The 19,641-nt window shown below is 40.2% G+C and overlaps 2 protein-coding genes across 7 annotated transcripts in view; both read right to left on the bottom strand.

Moving 5' to 3' along the window:
- The window catches only part of EIF1AX (eukaryotic translation initiation factor 1A X-linked), a 20,082-nt gene extending 19,271 nt beyond the window's left edge, over nt 1-811 (bottom strand). The window contains exon 1 of the mRNA XM_040633601.1: nt 585-811. Coding sequence (XP_040489535.1) covers nt 585-600 — 16 coding nt within the window. The 5' untranslated portion in view covers nt 601-811. The remainder of the gene's footprint in view (nt 1-584) is intronic.
- Nucleotides 812-6,982: 6,171 nt separating this feature from the next.
- The window catches only part of RPS6KA3 (ribosomal protein S6 kinase A3), a 110,771-nt gene continuing 98,112 nt past the window's right edge, over nt 6,983-19,641 (bottom strand). For 4 of the 6 annotated variants that reach the window (XM_040633566.1, XM_040633579.1, XM_040633584.1 and 1 more), the window contains 4 exons: nt 19,389-19,465; nt 18,521-18,638; nt 12,916-13,056; nt 6,983-8,427 (listed from right to left, as the gene is read on the bottom strand). In XM_040633566.1, coding sequence (XP_040489500.1) covers nt 8,287-8,427; nt 12,916-13,056; nt 18,521-18,638; nt 19,389-19,465 — 477 coding nt within the window. In that variant the 3' untranslated portion in view covers nt 6,983-8,286. Of the gene's footprint in view, nt 8,428-11,580; nt 12,280-12,915; nt 13,057-18,520; nt 18,639-19,388; nt 19,466-19,641 lie in introns of those variants that run through there. The other 2 variants (XM_040633573.1, XM_040633569.1) reach the window with 2 other exon arrangements.

Here is a 19,641-nt window from a genome sequence, read left to right as displayed (position 1 = left end):
AAAAAAAAAAAAAGTTAAACTCCGTAAAGGGATGGGGAAGAGTAAATCTCTAGAAATAAACCCTAAATAAGTAAATATACATCAAGGTTTCTTCCACTGTTTACAAGGGAGAGGGAGTAGTCTCAACAATACTCAACAACTGTCCATAAAGAAACCCATACAAGAGTACCTGGTCACTAAAGCAGGCATTACCCTTTCAAAGTTAAGAACTGCTTTTAGGGCTTAACTCCTTGCCCAGGAAGCCAAAGGCACTCATTTGCGAACCCTGGCCGCTTCGGGGAGGTCTCCCCCACAGGTCCATAAAGCGCCGCGGTCAGTCTGGCGCGAATCGGGAGCAAAAGCCCACATTCTCTCGCAGGAGGCCCTACAAAAATGGCGTCGGCTCCACCCCAATGTGACCAAACTGGAAGACAGTAGTAACTTCCCAGCGCCTCTCCCAAGCCCCAAACCGCGTCCGTATCGTGCAGCCGCGTGCAGGCACAGCGGAGAGGAAGGTCACTGCGGCCTGGGCAATCCGGAGGCCGCGGGCAGAGCCGGAGACCCGGTCGAGCGGAGTCGTGGTCCCGGGGTTCAGGCGGCATTACCTTTATTCTTGGGCATGGCGGTGACGGAAGCCTCCCGGCGTTTCCGACTCCTATCCTGGGGGTGGCGGCGGGAGCGGCGACTCCTCCGAGGGGTCCCAGGGGCGACGCGTGGGACCGCGCGGTACCAAGCAGGTCAGAGAGGCCGGGTCGCGTGCGCGGGAGAGTCTCGCCACCGAGTCCTTCCGAGATCCGCCTGCGCCCACGCTCAGCCGCAGCAAATGGCGTCGCTGCTGCTTACGTCACTTTTCCCCGCCTCCCAACGCTGGCTGGCCCGCCCCCTCTCCCCCGGCCCTACGGCGCAGGCGTGGCCGACTGACACCCCTCCCTTTGCCCCCCACCCCCGCCATTGTTAGAGCGGATGGTGACGTGCTTTTGAAGCGTTCACGGGAGTTCACGGGAACACGCGGGGGGCGGGAAGGTTAGCCCGGAGTAGAAGGAGTCAGGGAGGGAGTGGGCGGGGCCAGGCGTCATAATAAAGGGCGGGTTCAGGTGGCGCCCGCTGCTGGCTGACATCAGACCTCTCTGCTGCTTTGTGACAAGCTCGCGTCTTGGGGTTTGCGCTGCTGCTGACTCATTAACTAATCTTACAGCTAGTTTCAACTAGGCCCTTTCACCCTCCCAACCTGGTCCGGAGCCTGAGGGGAAGGGCAAGGCTCTCCGGTCATCTCCATTACCAAGGCATAATATTTGCATGACATTTGTTATTACTTTATAAACCAGTACTACTGTTGCTTACTATTACCATCAGCAGAATGTCTGGCACATAGTAGGTGCTCAATATACACCGGGAGGGAGAGGAGAAGACATAAACTCAATGTTACGGGCTGAACTGTGCCTTCCAAAAATTCATATGTTGAATTCTTAACCCCTAACATCTCAGAATGTAACTATATTTAGAAACAGGGTCTTTGGGGGCTTGGGTGGCTCAGTCGTTAAGCCTCTGCCTTTGGCTCAGGTCTTGATCCCAGGGTCTTGGGATGGAGCCCTGCTTAGGGCTCCCTGCTCAGTGGGGAGTCTGCTGCTCTCTCCCCACCCCCACCACTCCTGCGCGTGTGCTCTCTCAAATAAATTAAAAAATCCTTTAAGAATTAAAAAAAGAAGAAGTAGGGTCTTTAAAGAGGTAATTAACTTGAAAATGAGTTCATTACAGTGGGCCCAAATGCAATATTGACTGGTGTCCTTTTTTGTTTGTTTGTTTCAAAGATTTTATTTATTTATTTGACAGAGAGAGAGCACAAGTAGGCAGAGCTGGCAGGCAGAGGGAGAGAGAGAACAGGCTCCCCGCTGAGTAGGAAGCCCTAGGTGGGGCTTGATCCCAGGACACTGAGATCATGACCTGAGCTGAAGGCAGCTGCTTAATGGACTGAGCCACCCAGGGGCCCCGACTGGTGTCCTTTTATAAGAAGAGGAGATTAGGACACAGGCACAGAGGGGAACATCATGTGAACAAGAAGGTGGCTGTCTACAAGTCAAGGAGAGAATCCTCAGAAGAACGGAACACTGCAGACGTCTTATCTCAGACTTCTAGCCTCTAACACTGTGAGAAAATAAATTTTTGTTGTTCAAGCCACTCAGTATGTGGTATTTTGTTATAGTAATCCCAGCCAATTTATACAGCTGACTACACAGGACATATAGCTTCACTTTTAAGTAAATTTATTTTATTTTTTCTTTTATTTATTTAAGAGAGAGCTCAAGCAGGAGGAGTGGCAGGCAGAGGGAGAGGGAGAAGCAAGCAGGCTCCCCACTGAGCAGGGGGCCTGATACAGGGCTCCATCCCAGGGTCCAGGGATCATGACCTGAGCCGAAGACAGATGCTTAACCTGATTGAGCCACCCAAGTGCCCCCAGTAAACTTATTTTAAATAAATCACTTTTCTGAAAACATTAGGGGCTCAGCATTATCTTTCTAGGGAAATGGACACACCTAAGTGACAGAGAAATAAGTACAATTGTTGAAAACAGTGGTTCTATACCAGAAACATCTGACAGTCTCTAGAGATATTTCTAGTTGTCACAACTGGGGAAGAAGGATGCTGCTGCTGGCACCTAGTGGACAGAGGCCAGGGATGCTCGTAAATATCCTACAACGCACAGTACAGACCCTCCACCCCCAAACAAAACATTATCCAGACCACAACACTAATAGAGCTGAAGATGAGAAACCAATGACATGCATTTCTTAGAGCGAAACTGAAAGACAATGAAGACTTAAAAGTTCTGGGTTTCTCTTTCCATTTGCAATAATTTGCAATATTGACAATTGAGGATGAAGGATATCTATGAAATTTATTTAAATTTTGCTTTAAGGCCAAATGATTATGAACTTGGGCTTTGAAGTTAGAGAGAGCTGGGTTCAAATTCAGCTCTGCAGCACTTATTCCTCTATGACTATGGACAAGTTACTTAACCTATTTATAAGTCCCAGTTGCCTCAGCTGTAAATTGGGTGTAGGAACAAAACTTACCATATAGGGTTATTGTGGGAATTAAATTGATATAATGCATTCAGTGTTTAGCAGTTGTGCCTAGCACCTGACAATTAATCAGTCAGACTCCAACTGTCTGGAAGTTCAAATATTTAAAAACCAAAAGTCTCTGCCAATTACTCAGTATAAAACCCCAAAGGAGAAGAAAAAATCAGGCTTCATTTGTCTATCATAGGATGGTTCCCACATTTGACTGATCATCACAATCATTTGGAAAGAGGTGAGTCATGGGGACATCTGAGGGAAATGACTACCGGTCAGAGGACAAAAACCCGGAGCGGGAGCATGCTTAGCATGATGTGAAATGTTGGGGTTCAGGAGCGAACAGTCAAGGAAAAATTCTTGAGCTGTCCTCTGTGTAAAAAGGGTGGTTTTATTAAAGCATGGGGACAGGACCTATGGGCAGAAAGAGCTGCACGGGAGTTGTGAGGAATGGCTGATTATATAGTTTCAAGTTGGGAGGGAGTTAAGGATAGCGTAAGTCTCTAAGGAATTTGAAAGCAAGATTTCCAGGACCTTGAGGGACTAGTTGTTGTTAGGAAAAGGTCTTTTACCACTATCTAGTAAAACCTTAGTCATGAGACCCTTCAGATGTATATCAGTGGGCCGTATGTTTGGAGGATGATTGCTAACATATATCTTGGTGGGGCAGGGGGTAGAGAAAAAGGAAGTTTCCAAAAGGATTTTTGGAAGGATGCTGGAGGTCTGGTTAATGTCAAGTTAAGGTTGTTTTTTGCCTTTAGCAAAGTATTAACGTTGAGGCAGTTGAGTTCCTGAAGGAAGGTCACTCTGCCTGTCTCAAGTACGTGTCAATGGGCTGTAAGTTATAAGGAAGTTTAATTTTTTTCATCTGCCTTTGTTCTCCACATCAGGCATATTCAAGAAATAGCAAGAAGGCTAACATGGCTAGAACGCAGTAAGCCAGGGGGAGTTTGGGCAGATGAAATCCTAGAGGCAAAGGGGACCAAATCACTTGTCATAATTCTTGGTAGGTTTTGAACAGACCATTTCAGCTTCTGTATTAAGAACAGATTGTAGAGGGGCAAGGGAGGAAACGAACCATGCAGGACGCTACTGCAATTCTCCAAGCAAAAGACAGTGGTGACTTGGACTAGGGTATAAAGTTTCTTTGTGATGTGATGACAATGTTCTAAAATTAGATTATGATAATGGTTACATAACTTTGTAAATATACCAAAAAACAATGACTTATAGTCTTTAAATGGGTGAACTTTATGGTAAGTAAATTATATCAATAAAGCTGTTAAAAAAAAAAAGAACTGGGAAAATGGATGACCAAGGAGAAATGAAAGAATTGACTGACAAATGGTACTGAGAGCTTAGTTGAGATTAGAAGACATAAACTTGCAGTGGTAACAATTTGTATAATTGTATGGTTTTTTCCAACATTATCAGTTACTGCTCAGTGGGTACAGTATAAAGGCAAGGATGTAAGGAAGTTCAGGGTGCTTCTGAGGCAGAAGTTCAGGTGATCAACTCTAGGGCCATAAGGTTCAGCCTGGTAGCTAAGGAGCTAAAAAATGAGGATTGCCAGGGAGCCTGGGTGGCTCAGTCAGTTAAGCATCCATCTCTTGATTTTGGCTTGGGTCATGATTTCAGGGTTGTGAGATCGAGCTCTGTGTTGAGCCTCGTGTGGGCACCCCCCTCTAAATATAAATAAATAAATAAATGGTCACACACACACACACACACACACACACACACACACACACACACACACAGAATGAGGATTGGGGTTGAAGGGTGGGGAGAAACCAAAGGGATAAAATTCAAATTCCTTAATATGACTTATTATTTCTGATGGTCTGGCCCCTAGCTCTTGAACCTTATGTCTTGCTTCTTATGTTTTAAATTCCATTCAGACAGAACTTTTTATTTTCTTGAGTGCCTCTAACTCTCTCTCTGCATTCCATTCTATTCTACCCTTCCTTCCCCTTTTAGGTTGCAGCATAATCATTGTTTTCTTAGAAGGTCTGCACTGCCCTGACCCTTAGGCAACTCTGCTATATATTCCTATAGCATCCTGCACTTCCTTTACCTACTTTGCTAGTGTCAATCAATTCTATCAATTTGGGGTGGATTAACAAAATTTAATATCTGGATCTACAAAGCTGCAGAAGAGTGACCATGGCAAAAATTGCTGCCCCACGTTGGCTTGTCTGAGGAGCCAGATGTTTTTCTAGATAACCATGGTAGGCTGCCTAATGGACCCCCAAAATGTCCATGTCCTAATCCCTGGACCCTGTGAATATATTATCCTATATGGCAAAAGGAATTAAGATTGCAGATGCAATTAATGTTGCTAGTCAGTTGACCTTGAGATGGGGAGATTATCCTGGATTACCTGAGTGGGCCAATCACATGAGTCCTTGAGAGTAGAAGAAAAGGTGGAAGAGAGGAGTCGGATTCATGTGAAGAGGACTCTACCCGCCATTGCTAGTTTTGAAGATGGAGTAAAGGGGCCACGAGGCAAGGAATGCAGCTAGCCTTCAGAAACTGGAAAAGGCAAGGAAACAATTCTCTCCTAGAGCTTCCGGAAAGGAATTCAGCCTGTCCAACACCTTGGTCCTAGCCCAGTGAGACCCATATTGGACTTCTCACCTACAGAACTGTGAGACAATGGATTTGTGTTGTTTTAAGTTGCCAAGTCTGTGGTGATTTGTTACAGCAGCAGAAAACAAGTACGGTAACAATCCTATGTTGCCTCTGTATAGTACCAAGTAGACCTTGAAGTTCCGCATCTTGACCTGAGTACCCAAACTAAACCAAGTGGATAGGCCCTGTTTTGGGGACTGTTTTGGGCTGAATTGTGTCTCCCTCCAAAATCATATGTTGAAGCCCTTACCCTTAATACCCTGGAGTTAATGTCTTTAAAGAGGTAGTTGAGTTAAAATGAGGCTGTTTAGGGTGAGGCCCTAACGCAATATGACTGGCATCCCTGTAAGAGGAAGAGACAGCGGAGGTGGAATGACCACGTGAAGAGGCAGCAAGGGGGTGGCCATCTGCAAGCCAAGGAGAGGCCTCAGAAAAACCCAGCCCTGCCGGCACCTTGATCTTGACTTCCAGACTCCAGAACTGTGAGAAAATAAATTTCTGTTGTTGAAGCCACCCAGTCTGTGGTATTTTGTTAGGGCGGCCTGAGCTGACGAATAAATACACCACCATAATATAAAACTACTAAAAATGTCAACGGGGAAGGAAAGGGCTAACTGTAGGCCTATAACTCATTCCCTCTCTACCAGGAATCGATGACCTCAATCAAATTTCCTTAAATGTGCCAATGATATTTACTAGCAGAAAGAAAACGAAAAGTCCTTATCTCTAAAATGCTTTTAGCAAGGCACATTTTGTAGAGATGGCTTATTGTAAAACATGGAATTTATGGATTGATGAAGCATGGTTGGCTGGAGAATGGGGGCTCATCATTTGTGTAATTAATGAGGTATAAAAAGGGGATGTTGCAAAACCAAATGACTCCCTTTGTTTAAGCAATGTCTCCACATTGTTCAGAAGGAAATTTGTCCTTTTAATTCTGAGTCCAAAATGTACCACAGTGAGGAAGAGAAAGGGTATTTTGGAGCTAAGTCTGATAATTTTGGACTTCTCCAAGAAAAGATTATTTCTCCTGTGTCTGGTGATCACTCTGTATCCTTTGAATCATTCACGAAGTTTGGTATTGGGTTAAGATCTATGACTCATGTAAGTCTGCTGTGACACTCTTTGGGCTAACCAAGACTTTGCATACAAAAATTATCTTGCACTTCTTAACAACTCAGAAACATTTCTGTTTTATGTTCTAACAATCCAGTTTGATAAATTTATACTTTGGATAGAATTTGACATTATGAAGAACTATCATATAATTGAAATAACCTGATAAATGACATACATGCATTTATTTGAAACTTTATTATATAAATTTTCATTTCTTTTAAAGATTACAAAACCTGTTCTGTGACAGGAATACAAGCAATATTGTTCCAGGATTATTCATGGATACATCTGAAGGAGCTTAGATTACACATTAATAGTATGATTTGAAAACTTCCCAGATTAAACTCTTAAGTAAAACAATTTAAAGTATTCAGTGATAATTAATCCTTTACAAGCATTTCATAATTATGGCAGCAGTGCCAAGCATCTGATGCGATTGAACCACCAATAACAGGTACAATACATAGGAACTCATGATATGGTACCTTGGGCTTCTGGCATGCCTTACTAGAGAGAAACTAGTATAAAGTAAGATCAGGTATAATAGTAGAAAAATATTTGTGATTTTTTTTTCTTTTTTAAAAACTGTTTAAGTAGTTGCCCACCCCACTCCCACCCAAGGCCAAAAATGCAAAATAATTACATCCCTTAGGTGTATACCTTCCCTTTTGCTTAGGGTAAGAGTTAAGATAAACCTAATACATGTACATCATTTTAGGAATTAAAAACTCATCACCCATAATTATTAAGGATGCTAAGGAATGGCAATTAAAAAAAAAAGCTTTAGATGATAAACTACACGTACAGAAACACAAACCAAAACCTTTATCCTTATGCCCTTGCTTTGTATTTAAAGGTTCTACTTTACATACTTGTTTGAAAAACTCAGTATACAGTTCATTCAGTACTATAGTGATACTAGGAGTAAAGATTTTCACTTCCATTAGGTATTGAACTAATCTACTTAGAGAGACTATTACAGAGACTCTCCTCTCACATACGTTTACACATATTGTACTCAAATGGTATGTGCTCAAAAAGAGGTTTTCTTGAGGTTTGCATCTCTGAACTTAGTCTCTAAATTTTCCTTTCCACTAATCTCTATTCAATGTCATATACTTTGCTAGTTGCTCTGGGAGAAGTCATGGACATTTAAACAGCTTATCATGCACTTCAAGGTTATATGGCAAAATAATGAGGAAAGTGCCTTAAGAGGTAGGAAGTAGACTCTCATCCCAACCCTTGGTATGCCCTGTTATGAACAGTTAAAAGACTAGAATCAAAGTGGTAAATGTGAGACTGATAGTAATACAAGGCTTAAGAAAATTAAGTCGACTTAATTACTAGAATTCTTTGAGAACACTCAGTCACATTGGAACCAGTTACAAGTCACTTGACCACACAAAATACAGCAGTGTCAGAAGTACATAAAGCACACTGTAGATACAAATTCTTCTTGGCCATCCATATTTAGGTATTATCATTCTGTAGATTCTTCACTAGAAAAAGTGGTTAAGCGTGGCTCTGCAGAATACCACAGTCCCAAGAAAGCAAATTTCATTCCTTCATTAATTGGTCTCCACCAATGGTCACTTGGGGAAACCAGCAAAATGTAAGCAATCTGGAGGTGAAAAGAGGACTATTTTCACTAATTGAAATATAAATACTGAGTTAAGTCAACTTATCTGTCAATTAAATAAAAATGTATACATCTAGTTTGTGAGTCACATGGAGCCACCTTCCAGAGGGACAGAACTCTAGGACTAGATCAGAACCTCTTGGTTTAAGCACCAAGGGTCAACCATGGAACCCATCGTATTTCTTAAGCACAGAAAACAGACCTTTTCGAACTCTTTACATTCCTGAGATATCTGTCCTAATTAATGCCTTCACAAATCTCATAAATGCTCGATACCACCATGAGAATTTTCTCTATAAAATATGGTAAAGCAAGCTGGAAATATTTCAGTCATTCATAAAGGCTGGGAAGTAGAGAATATCAAAGCCACGTTGAGATTATGTATTGCTGACTTCCATGGTGATTAAGTACATCTGTACCATGGCTCCCAAATCTTGAATGCTTTTCTTGCTCTTATCCCAGGCTGGACCTACCCCAGTCCCTTTCCAACCCAATCCATTCTGCTTACTCATAAAGCCTTTGCACCCCTCTACCCCTTCAAGTCTTTTCCGGGCTGAGGGTGCAGGGCACAGAAAACAGGTCAGCCCCACCTCTCATAATGTCCCCTGACCCCCAAAGCAACCACTTCTTAAAATTAAGTGACTTTTCCCCACACATCAGCCTTGCAGCATCTTGATTCTGTGCCTTGTCAAAATCATTACATTTTTGGACTTTTGGGGTTGCTTGTGAATAAATGAATCTGTATCAGATCTGTTAAAGGTCTATTGTACTTAGAAAAAAAGACATCTCTATAAATTAGAAGGAGCTGAAATGACTTACATAAAAAATTAAAGGACAAAAACTTACCTTATCATCACTTGAAAGGGAAGATACAAAACACGTGGTAGTGTAATCCATATTTTTCAGCATGTGCTTGGAAAAGTTAAATGCAATCTACCATTCTAGACGTTATTTTGGATTACAGGCTAAGAGGAGGTTTGTAAAAGTGGCCTGATGGTTTAGTTCCTTCTATCACATTGAAATCACTTTAAACCTGAACTAAACCTTTCTGGGAGAAGCCCTGGGAACTAGGAGAACTAACTGGTGAAGGGCCCAGAGGAGCTGGACTCTGTAATTCATGAAAGGTAAACCCAGCGCAAGCACTACATTTAGAGCACAATCGTTGGCCAAGTCTGTCTGTCATAAGTCAAAGGCGATAGGAACATCAGGAACACAGATGAAATAAAGTAAGCTACTGAACTGCATTTTAGGCAAAAGCCTTCAGTTTTGTGAACATACGACTTGCTTTTCTCCAATAAAACTGGCAGCTGGAGTGGGCAAAGAAGGCAGTATCTCTGAAAGCAATAAACTTGCCATTCATCTACTAGTAGAGTATTGTCCTAAGAAATATGTATTTTTTTTTTAACAACTCTGCTCCTGGTTGGGTGATAATATGAAGGGAAGGCAGCATGGTGTTATGAGGGAAAAAAACTGAATGAGAACTTAAGAATTCTAGTCTTTGCTTTGGGTCTCGGGTTCTTTACATGCAGTATGAGAAAGTTGGCCTAGATAATTTATAAGGATTTACACATTTACTTCTGGTTCTAAGACTATGATGGACAACACACCTAAGCAATAATGGAATAGCATCAGTGTCCGAAATTTGAAAATGTCTTTTTTTTTTTTGCCCAAAGTTACATTAACATTTTAAGAGCGACAAGAATTTGGGATGGTTGTAGTTTGAAACACTGATTAGAGGAGAGAGAGAAAGAAAGAAAAAAAGTTTTCTTTCCAGGCAATGGGAAGCAGTTTTTGATAGTTAGCATTCATATACTCAAGAATTTAAAAAAAATTTTCTCCATCTAGATCTTCTGAATCCCTCTTCCTATACGTTTTTTTTATTTAGAAGATAAACTTACATTTGATTTCTATGCCATAATCATTTTGTGTCACTTAAGCAAAATTAATGTTATAGATTTTCCCTTTCTCTTTAGTTGCATAGAGGAGAAATTAAGGAGTAATAAGTGGCTTCTAAGACATTTAACTAAAGTACGCTTTCTTGGCTTTGTACTCTCAAAGACATATTTAAAGCTTCGGGCAGATAAAAACACTTCTGATGTAAATGGCTCACCACATAGCTAAGAAAGATCTGTTGGGCACATTCTTGATGAGGTTAAGTTAGGTCACTTTTTCCTTGTTCATGTTTTTCATATTACATATCGATGTACGCTAGATAGCTTGACCAAAATATAGGTAATAATGGATACAAAAGTTTCTTTAATCAAATATAATTGTGGAACCTACCCAAATTAGATGTAGATAATGAATATTATAAGCAGACCCATTGACCACTATGAAAGCTGATCATTTCTGAAGTTAAAGCAAGCATTATATGGCTATAAATCATCAGAAGGAATTCAGAAAACACTCAATGGTGAACATTCGCTTAGCCTACTTGAGCTATGATTTCAGGTGAGAACAGATACTGTTTGATCAAGAATGTTTTATTCCCTCAAATAAGTTTAAATCCAATTTCATAGAGGCTGGTGGCCTTTATTACATTCAAATTAGTGTTTAATATAGAACATTGTATGGGATAGAACTCGTTATGATTTACCTTTTTTCCAAAAAAAAGCATACTTTTCTTGTAGGTATACAAGAACAGGTATCCTGTTATTCATATGTTAAATTCTGCAGTTTCACCTATTTAAACATAAAAGATGTAATGGGACTTGGATGACCTGTTGTTAAATTTTCCTTTGCCAATCTCTTCACCATAAGTCTTAAAGGCCTTTGATGTATATTGGCAAAATCCCAAATTATATGCCAAATACTAAATATGGATACTATTCAAGATCAAAAGTGCAAGAACTATTTCCTTATGGAAAAAAGAACCCTAAGGAGTTGCAACGTATATGGACTAACTTCATAGGTGTACTCTTGATGTCATGCCACACACACGTGATAACTTTCTCTACCATAACAGCTCTCTAGGTTAGTCTGACAAAGCACCTGACTTTAAGAAACAAACAAATGAACGAACCAGTGAAACAGACATGGGGAAAGATATGTACATTTTGGAAGTATTACATTCAACAGCTGTTCCACAATCTGGCCATTTTTAGGGCTGTCCAACAATACTGTTAATCCAGGTGAACTATTTAACCAGATTTAATAGTCAATTGATTAATAATAATAGATTCCAAGTTAAACAAAGCATGTATACATTAAAGAAAGCAGTACAGAAATGTACTGTATATGAACTGTTTACAAAAACATACAAAATGTTGGATGGCACAAGGGATACAGTGCTAATAGAAACGGATTGTTTAAGCTAAGTGCTTAACATAAACTGTCCATCCCTATAACTAACAAAGAATATTTCAGGGACATGAAATATTTCCTATAAAAATAATGCTATATGGTGTAGAGTACTTTATTCAGTGTATTTTTAGGTGGTATTCATATGTTCATTATTCTTGTTGATTCAGTGAATATGTCTTCATCATGTTTCCATTTTCATTTCATCCGAAGCTCCAGGAAAATCTAACTTGCTAACAATCATTTAAAGCGAGAAGAGACGGAAGCAGGAGCAGCAGCAGGAGCAGCAGCATTATGGGTACCAGCTGGGACAGTGTGTGCTTGCAGGTGTCTCTCAGATATGTGCTACCTGTCGCCAGAACTTGTGCTATCAGCTTACACCATGGTACCAAATATCTCACTGAGGTCACTTCACAGGGCTGTGGAGGTGATTTTTTTAATACCTCTCCGCTGAGCAAGAGTAGAGCGGCCTACTGGTTCCAAAACTGGCGACTGATTACGGTTTAAAGCAGAATATGTAGCTGCCATAGCACCCTGAAAACAGGAAAGAGAGGTCACAACACAAATGACAGTGGGTAGTCACAAGTACACAGCATATGAAATGCAGATTTTTCTCCCTAATTTCTTCATATGAAAATTTATATAGATTTAATTGGGCTCATAAGGAAAATAACCATACTGGTTAAACCCTCTGATTTAACTAAAATTAAAGAGGCAAATGTGGGAGGCTGAACTTATGGATGAGAAAGAGCAGGGATGAGCTTATAACAAGCAGTCCTCACTTTACTCAGGACTATTCAACTTTTTGTTTCTTTGTAATCCTTTAATATAAGAGGCAGCAAAGCATGCTCTTTTGAAACTTGTTTTTGCCACTGCTGACAATCTCAAAGAGTTTGCTCTGGGTTTTGCATAAGAAAGAAAAGTGTAAACAAAAGTTATGAAATCCATAAGGCTACGTGATTGATAAATTCAGAAGTCATTCTTAAACTAGTTTTATCATATTTTGGCATGCTTTGACTTTTCCTTTTTGAAACCACTCGTTGTAATAGAATCTCACTTGAGAAATGGATGCAGGCTGAGCGAAAGGGAAAGGTGCTGTGGGCATGGAGAAGGAGGCTCACAGCTTCCTGGAGGACATGCAGAAAACAGCGCCTGAATGGGGCAGCTCACCTTGACTAGATGGGGTGCATCCTGTCTGTTTAGTTGGTATTGTGGCAGTTGGTCCCAGTGGACGATCCAAGGATGTCTGAGCACAAGGGCAGCAGTCAGTCTCTGATGAGGATCCACATGAAGCATCTTTGATACCAGGTCCTGTAATGGGAAGAAGAAGAAGAAGAAAACAACCTTAAACTTTTCTGTTTGGTTTTCTATAGCACTTGATACTGGTCAGCATTCTTCCTTAGCTGCTATGACACTATTTTTATCTAGTACCAAACCTTAGGGTTCAAAGCAATTTGGTCAAGACAATTTCTTTTCTTTTCTTTTTTTTAAAGATTTATTTTAGAGCGAGAGAAAGAGAACGCAAGTGAGCATGAGCAGGGGGAGGGGGAGACGGAGAGGGAGATGATCTCAAGCAGACTCCTCGACATGGGGTGGGGCTCGATCCCACAACCCTGAGATCATGACCTGAGGTGAAATCAAGAGTTGGATGCTTAACTGACTGAGCCACCTTGGTGCCCACAACATGACAATTTCTTAAAAAGAAAAAAAAATAAATAAATAAAAAGGGCAAAAACCTAAGTGTCTGTTTTCTCCTCCCTAACAGTAATTTTGGTACATTACAAAGAGTAAATTTACCACATTTATGTATCTTTAAGTACTTTGGCTCTTTTTTTACTGAGATATTCTGATTTTTCTACACTTTTGTAGGTTTATTTCTAAGTAATTTTCAGCTGTAGACTTTTTTGTGCTGCTGGTAGTAATGAAAAGCAGAACATAACTGTCCAGTAATAGGAATTTAATTGGAGAGCTCCAAATGCCCCCCCCAAAAGAGAAGAGTTTTTTTTTTTAAGTAGGCTACACGCCCAACATGGGGCTTGAACTCACGACCCCAAGATCAGGAGTTGCACGCTCCACCGACTGAGCCAGCCAGGTGCCCCAGATTAGAGTCATTTTTATTTTTTCCACTTCGTGGGCATCACACAGGCATTACTAAAAACAATCAGAAATACAGAGAGGCAGAAGAACATGAAGAACTCCCAGAATCCCATTCTTCCAGAGAAAATGCTTTCTAATGCGTTTCTATCCAAACGCTTTCCTATGCATGGAATATAGATCCATATAATTGCTAGTTTTACACTCTCCAAAATAACACAGTTGTGATTTACTTATTTTTATTTTTTTAAAAGATTTTATTTATTCATTTGAGAGAGAGACACACGGAGAGAGAGACAGAGACAGCACTAGCAAAGGGAGAAGCAGAGGCAGAAGCAAAGGGAGAAGCAGACTCCCTACTGAGCTGGGAGCTGGACGTGGGGCTCGATCCCAGGAACCTGGGATCATGACCTGAGCTGAAGGCAGATGCTTAACCATGTGAGCCACCCAGGCGCCTCCGCAACTGTGATTTATAAAAGCCATCTACCACTTGTTTAATTTTTCATTCAAAATATATCTATTGAGTATCTATTAAAGGCCAGGTATTCTGGTAGGCATTGGGTATTTAGCAGGGAACAAGACAGAAATGAACTCTGACCTCATGAAGCTTTCAGGCAAGTGAGGGAGAAACAAAGAATCATTTACAAAGCAAACAGTAAGTTCTCTGATGGGATGAATAAAGGGGTATAGCTAGAGGAACACAAAGAGACACCTGACCTGAACAGGATTGGGTGGCTTAGAAGCGACTTTTTTAGAGGAATGTGAGACCTGAAGGATGAACAGTAGATGATTAGAGAAGGTGAAGAAGAAACAGAGCAATTTAGGGAGACAGAGTGGAAAAGCCCTCAGGGATGAGAACATGCCCCAATTAAGGAACTGAAAGGGAAGTAGTGAGGCTGTAACAAAAGCGCCAAGTAGAACGTGGCAACAGGTAAATGGGAAAGGTGAGACGGGACCAGACCATGAAGGCCCTTGTAAGCTACACTCGAAAATCTGGACTTTGTCTGGAGATAAGAAATCGTTTAAAGCAAAGGAGTGATGCAGTCAGGTTTGTACTTAGAGAGCTTACGCTCACTAAGTGTCTAGGAAGATGGATTGGAGGGTGCAAGCCTGAAGACTCCAATTTGAGACTGGCGAGAGATGATGGCTTCAGGACAGTATAAGAGATGGAGAAATATAGATGGTATTGAGGTACTTAAGAGAAAGAACCAACAGAACCTGGTGGCTGACTGGTATTGGGAATTAAGATGTTATTCCAAGTATTCCTCTGCTATTACTTACAGTTTCTTATGTTTAGTTATCATTAACAGCTAAGAACGGGAATAAGCCACTGAACAGAATTAGAAATACAAAGTGAAACAATTAGGAACTCCCCTTCCAAATTCTTAAGGTGGGAAAATGTGCTTCAAGTACATAAAAGGTTGCAAAACTGCCCAGGGGCACAACAAAACTATTCCTTCCATTGGTCTCATCACTCTGCTCAGATAAGCTCATTCGTGCTCATGGCTTTAGCTACTACAGAGGATGACAACTCCTAACTCCACTGTCCACCCGAGACTTCACTCCTAAGATCTGCATCCGTATAGCCAGTTGCCTAATGGACATACATCACTTAATTATATATCACAGTCACATTTCAAATTCTTAATGTCCACATCTGTAATCATCACTCCTCTCAAAACTACTTCTTTTGTGTTCTACATCTTGGTGAAGGACACCACTACTGACTCATTTGCCTGAGGTGGACATATGGACTACACACTTACTACCTGCTTTTCCCTTGCTTCTTTTTTCTTCCTTTCTTTCTTTTTTAAGATTTTATTTATTTATTTGACAGAGAGAGACAGCCAGCGAGAGAGGGAACACAAGCAGGGGGAGTGGGAGAGGAAGAAGCAGGCTCCCAGTGGAGGAGCCTGATGTGGGGCTCGATCCCAGAACGTTGGGATCACGCCCTGAGCCGAAGGCAGACGCTCAACGACTGTGCCACCCAGGCGCCCCCTCGCTTCTTTTTTCTTTAAAGATTTCTTTTGAGAGGGAGAGAGAGGGAATCTCAAGCAGACTACATGCTCAGCACGGAGCCCAATGTGGAGCTTGATCGGACGACCCTGAGATCATGAGCTGAGCTGAAACCAAGAGTAAGACGCTTAATCAACTGTGCCACTCAGGTGCCCCTTCCCTGCTTCTTATGTACATTTAACCACTAAGTCTATTTTGCCCCCTAAATTTCTCTTTCATTTGGCTCAAATCCTGCTACAACTGCTCTAGTTTAGGTCTTCATCATTTGTGACCTGAAATATTGTAAAACCTTACAAGTAAAACCCCTAATATTAGGTCAGTGAGGACTGAATGAAATAATGTAGGTATAAGTGTTAGCACAGTCCTTGGCACATAAGTGCCCAGTGAATTGTAGTGATGGTCCCGTTCTTCTCAAAGCTACATACGACACATATGGCCCATATGACTGATGACATTCACATGTGCAACTTGCTCTTGAGACAACACATCAGATTGATAGAATCCTCCTTCCCAATTTTGTGGGTATTCACTGTACCATATAAAGCTTGCAATCTCAAGTCTTAACTGGACAAATTAGCAAAAGTTATCAGTAATAACGTGATATTTACAAGTAAGGCTCTGAGTCAGATCCAATTTTTTGTGCTCTATTTTTATCTCATCCTCACCTGTCTTTCTCTTTCATTCAAAAAAGCATTATGGAATTCAAGTCAATGAGAACCAAATTATCAAAATTAAAGCAAGTTAAGGTTATATCTATAATTTATTTAAAAAGCAGGCGATGGGTAAGCTCTGATACTTTACATGGTGACATTACTTAATATGTCTCACAACTCATCATGACAACTGCTGGCAGACTCCAGAGATAAGAACTACTGCTCTACAGAATAAACTTGAAAAGGGAAAATCTGATCCCTACAATGCTTAATATTTTCCAATAGTTCTCCAACACCTAGAATAAACCTGAAATCCTGAGCATAATCTAATCTACAAAGCCTTTTATAATTTGGGTTCATCAGCTACCTTCTCACGTGTACCCTGTACTAGTCGCAACAAACTGTGTGCAGCAACCTGGAGGCATTCTGCCATTTTCAGGCAGTCCTGACCACAAATAGCATGTGCTGCTCCCTCAGCCTGGGATGGGATACATCCTTCTGCTCCCTCAAGCTGCCAGGAAAATCCCTTCACTGCTTCTGGAAAGCTTTCCTGGAAATCTTTCCGACAGAGCACCATCTGTGAAGTTCTTTAACACAAAAAATGTACCACTGTAACAGCACATGTGACACGGTACTGTATACTTTTCACCATCTCCCAACTAGACTATGAGCTTCCTGAGATCAGGAATTCTATCTCGGTCACATCTTTGATCCCTGGACCTTCACATATTAAGCATGTCTTAAGTGCTTAATACATGGATTAAAAAGAAATCCCAGAAAAAATGAATCATCTGGTTTAAGAAATGTTATTGTTAAAAAAAGGGAAACGCTAACATTTCATTTTAAATCAGTTACGAAGCCATATATCATCTATGCAGACATTAAATTAGTTAACAGAGGCTTCATCCCTATGCCAAAGGTATCAACCTACATTTTTGAAATACCCTATTTACTTATGCAATCATCTCAACTTGGGCTTCCACCTCTAAGAGAAATCAGCAAGCACTTTTACCAGTATGTATCTTCTTTATCTCCTCTATGTTTTTCTTATTCAGAAGTGGAAAACTTTGCTCTTTTTTTTTCTTTCTAATTTTTAAATTTTTCACTCTTCTTTTTAAAAGAGCATTTTCTATGAATAAAGTAAAACTAGAGCAGAGTTGGAAAGCTAGCCTGCCAGAGGATAGCAGATCTTCCAGTGAGAAAGGCTTTTCAAATGGATTTCAACCAGACATTACAAAACTATACTACCGTTTACTGTGAAAAAGATGACACCCTTTTCTACATAATATGGACCAAAAATAGAACATGTGCAGTTATTCTAGGGTACCAATGCTTTGGAACCAACTGCTTAATTTGAAGTACCCACATGCTCCTGGTATGTAACCATGGACAAATTCACACAAAAATTTCTGGCCTTGGTTTCCTTCTGTGAAATGGGGATACTACCACCTATTTTACAGGGTTTAGATGAGGATTAAATGGGATGACTTAGGTGAGGTGCAGTGTGAGGCAAAGAACAGACACACAAATCATGAAGATTACCACCATTATTATTATTATTATTTTGGTTAACAGATTTATATTTTTTTCTTCGAAAATTTTATTTAAATTCTAGTTAGTTAACATATAGTGTAATGTGGGTTTCAGGAGTAGAATTCAGTGATTCATCACTTACATACAATACCCAGTGCTCACGACAACAAGTGCCCTCCTTAATACCTCACCCACCTAGCTCATCCCCCATCCTTCCCTCCACCAACCCTCAGTTTGTTCTCTATTGTTAAGAGTCTCTTATACCACCATTATTATTCATCATGTTTGTCAGTAAGTAGTTTTAGATGTATAGATAATAAAGCCAAACCAATACCTTCTGGGAAACAAAATAATTGCTCCATTTTTGAGTTCAAGTTATTTGGTAACATCACTTCAAAATAATACTTTATTATTTTTTTTTCACCAGGGATTATGAAAAATTATTTTCTCAAAAGCTTATAATAGGAAGCCATACTTACCTTTGCTGTGTCTGAAACAGAATTCCAGTAACCACCACTGAGTGAGAATTTTCCACTGCCTATCCGTGCCAATATTTCCTCTGGTGTATCATCAGGGCCATTTGCAAATGGGGTGTAACTAATTTATAATGAAATTAAAATGTTAATGAATAAAATTTCTTTTTTGGTTGGTAATCTTCACATTAATATTTGCAGTGTCCAAGAGTACTCCAGTTAATTTAATTAATGTAATACTTTATTGAAATCTCCTAAAGTGAGAAATATCAACATCACGAAGCTCCATAAAGCACCAGGTCAAGGTATAAGCTATGAAATATTATTTAGACTTAATATATGATAATATAAATATTTTAAGATATGACACATTAGAATAAAATGTGTTTTTTTAAAGATTTTATTTATTTGACATAGAGACACAGTGAGAGAGGGAACACAAACAGAGGGAGAGGGAGAAGCAGGCCTCCTGCTGAGCAGGGAGCCCGATGCGGGGCTCGATCCCAGGACCCTGGGATCATGACCTGAGCTGAAGGCAGACTTTAAAGACTGAGCCACCCAGGTGCCCCTAGAATAAAATGTTTAAAAATAGTGTATGTTTACAACATAAGAGCACAAAAAAGGTATGGAAAAAATCAAGTTAAGACCTTAAGACATTAACAAATGGTACATTATAGAAAATCAGTAATGATATAGTTATAAATGTGGTAGAGAGAGAGAGAGAGAGATACACACACACACAGAGGACTGTATTATTAGATAACATGAGAAAACACGAAAAGAAAGATATTACAACACAGAGATTAAAAAATAAAACTAGATAATTTGAACAAAATATTGATGAATAAATGCTTACAACATATGGTCCACTCACCCAGTAAGCATTGTATAGAGGAGGACACCAAGACTCCATATATCACAAGCAGCATCATAGCCTTGTCGTTTTAAAACCTAGAAAAAGTAAAAATTAGTATTAACACACTACTGTTTAGAGATTTGAATGGGCTGTGAACTGCACTATCTTCTAAATTAATGTATTTAAGAAAAACCTTAACAGAACGTGATTAACAAACAAGGCAACATATTAATCCTATTCTACAACATTCTATAACTAATAATTCATATAT

Source organism: Ursus maritimus (assembly GCF_017311325.1).
Source record: "Ursus maritimus isolate PB19 chromosome X unlocalized genomic scaffold, ASM1731132v1 scaffold_X1, whole genome shotgun sequence".
Classification (NCBI taxonomy): Eukaryota; Metazoa; Chordata; class Mammalia; order Carnivora; family Ursidae; genus Ursus; species Ursus maritimus.
The sequence above is the reverse complement of the archived record's forward strand: the minus strand, read 5'-3'. Positions and strand labels throughout refer to the sequence as shown.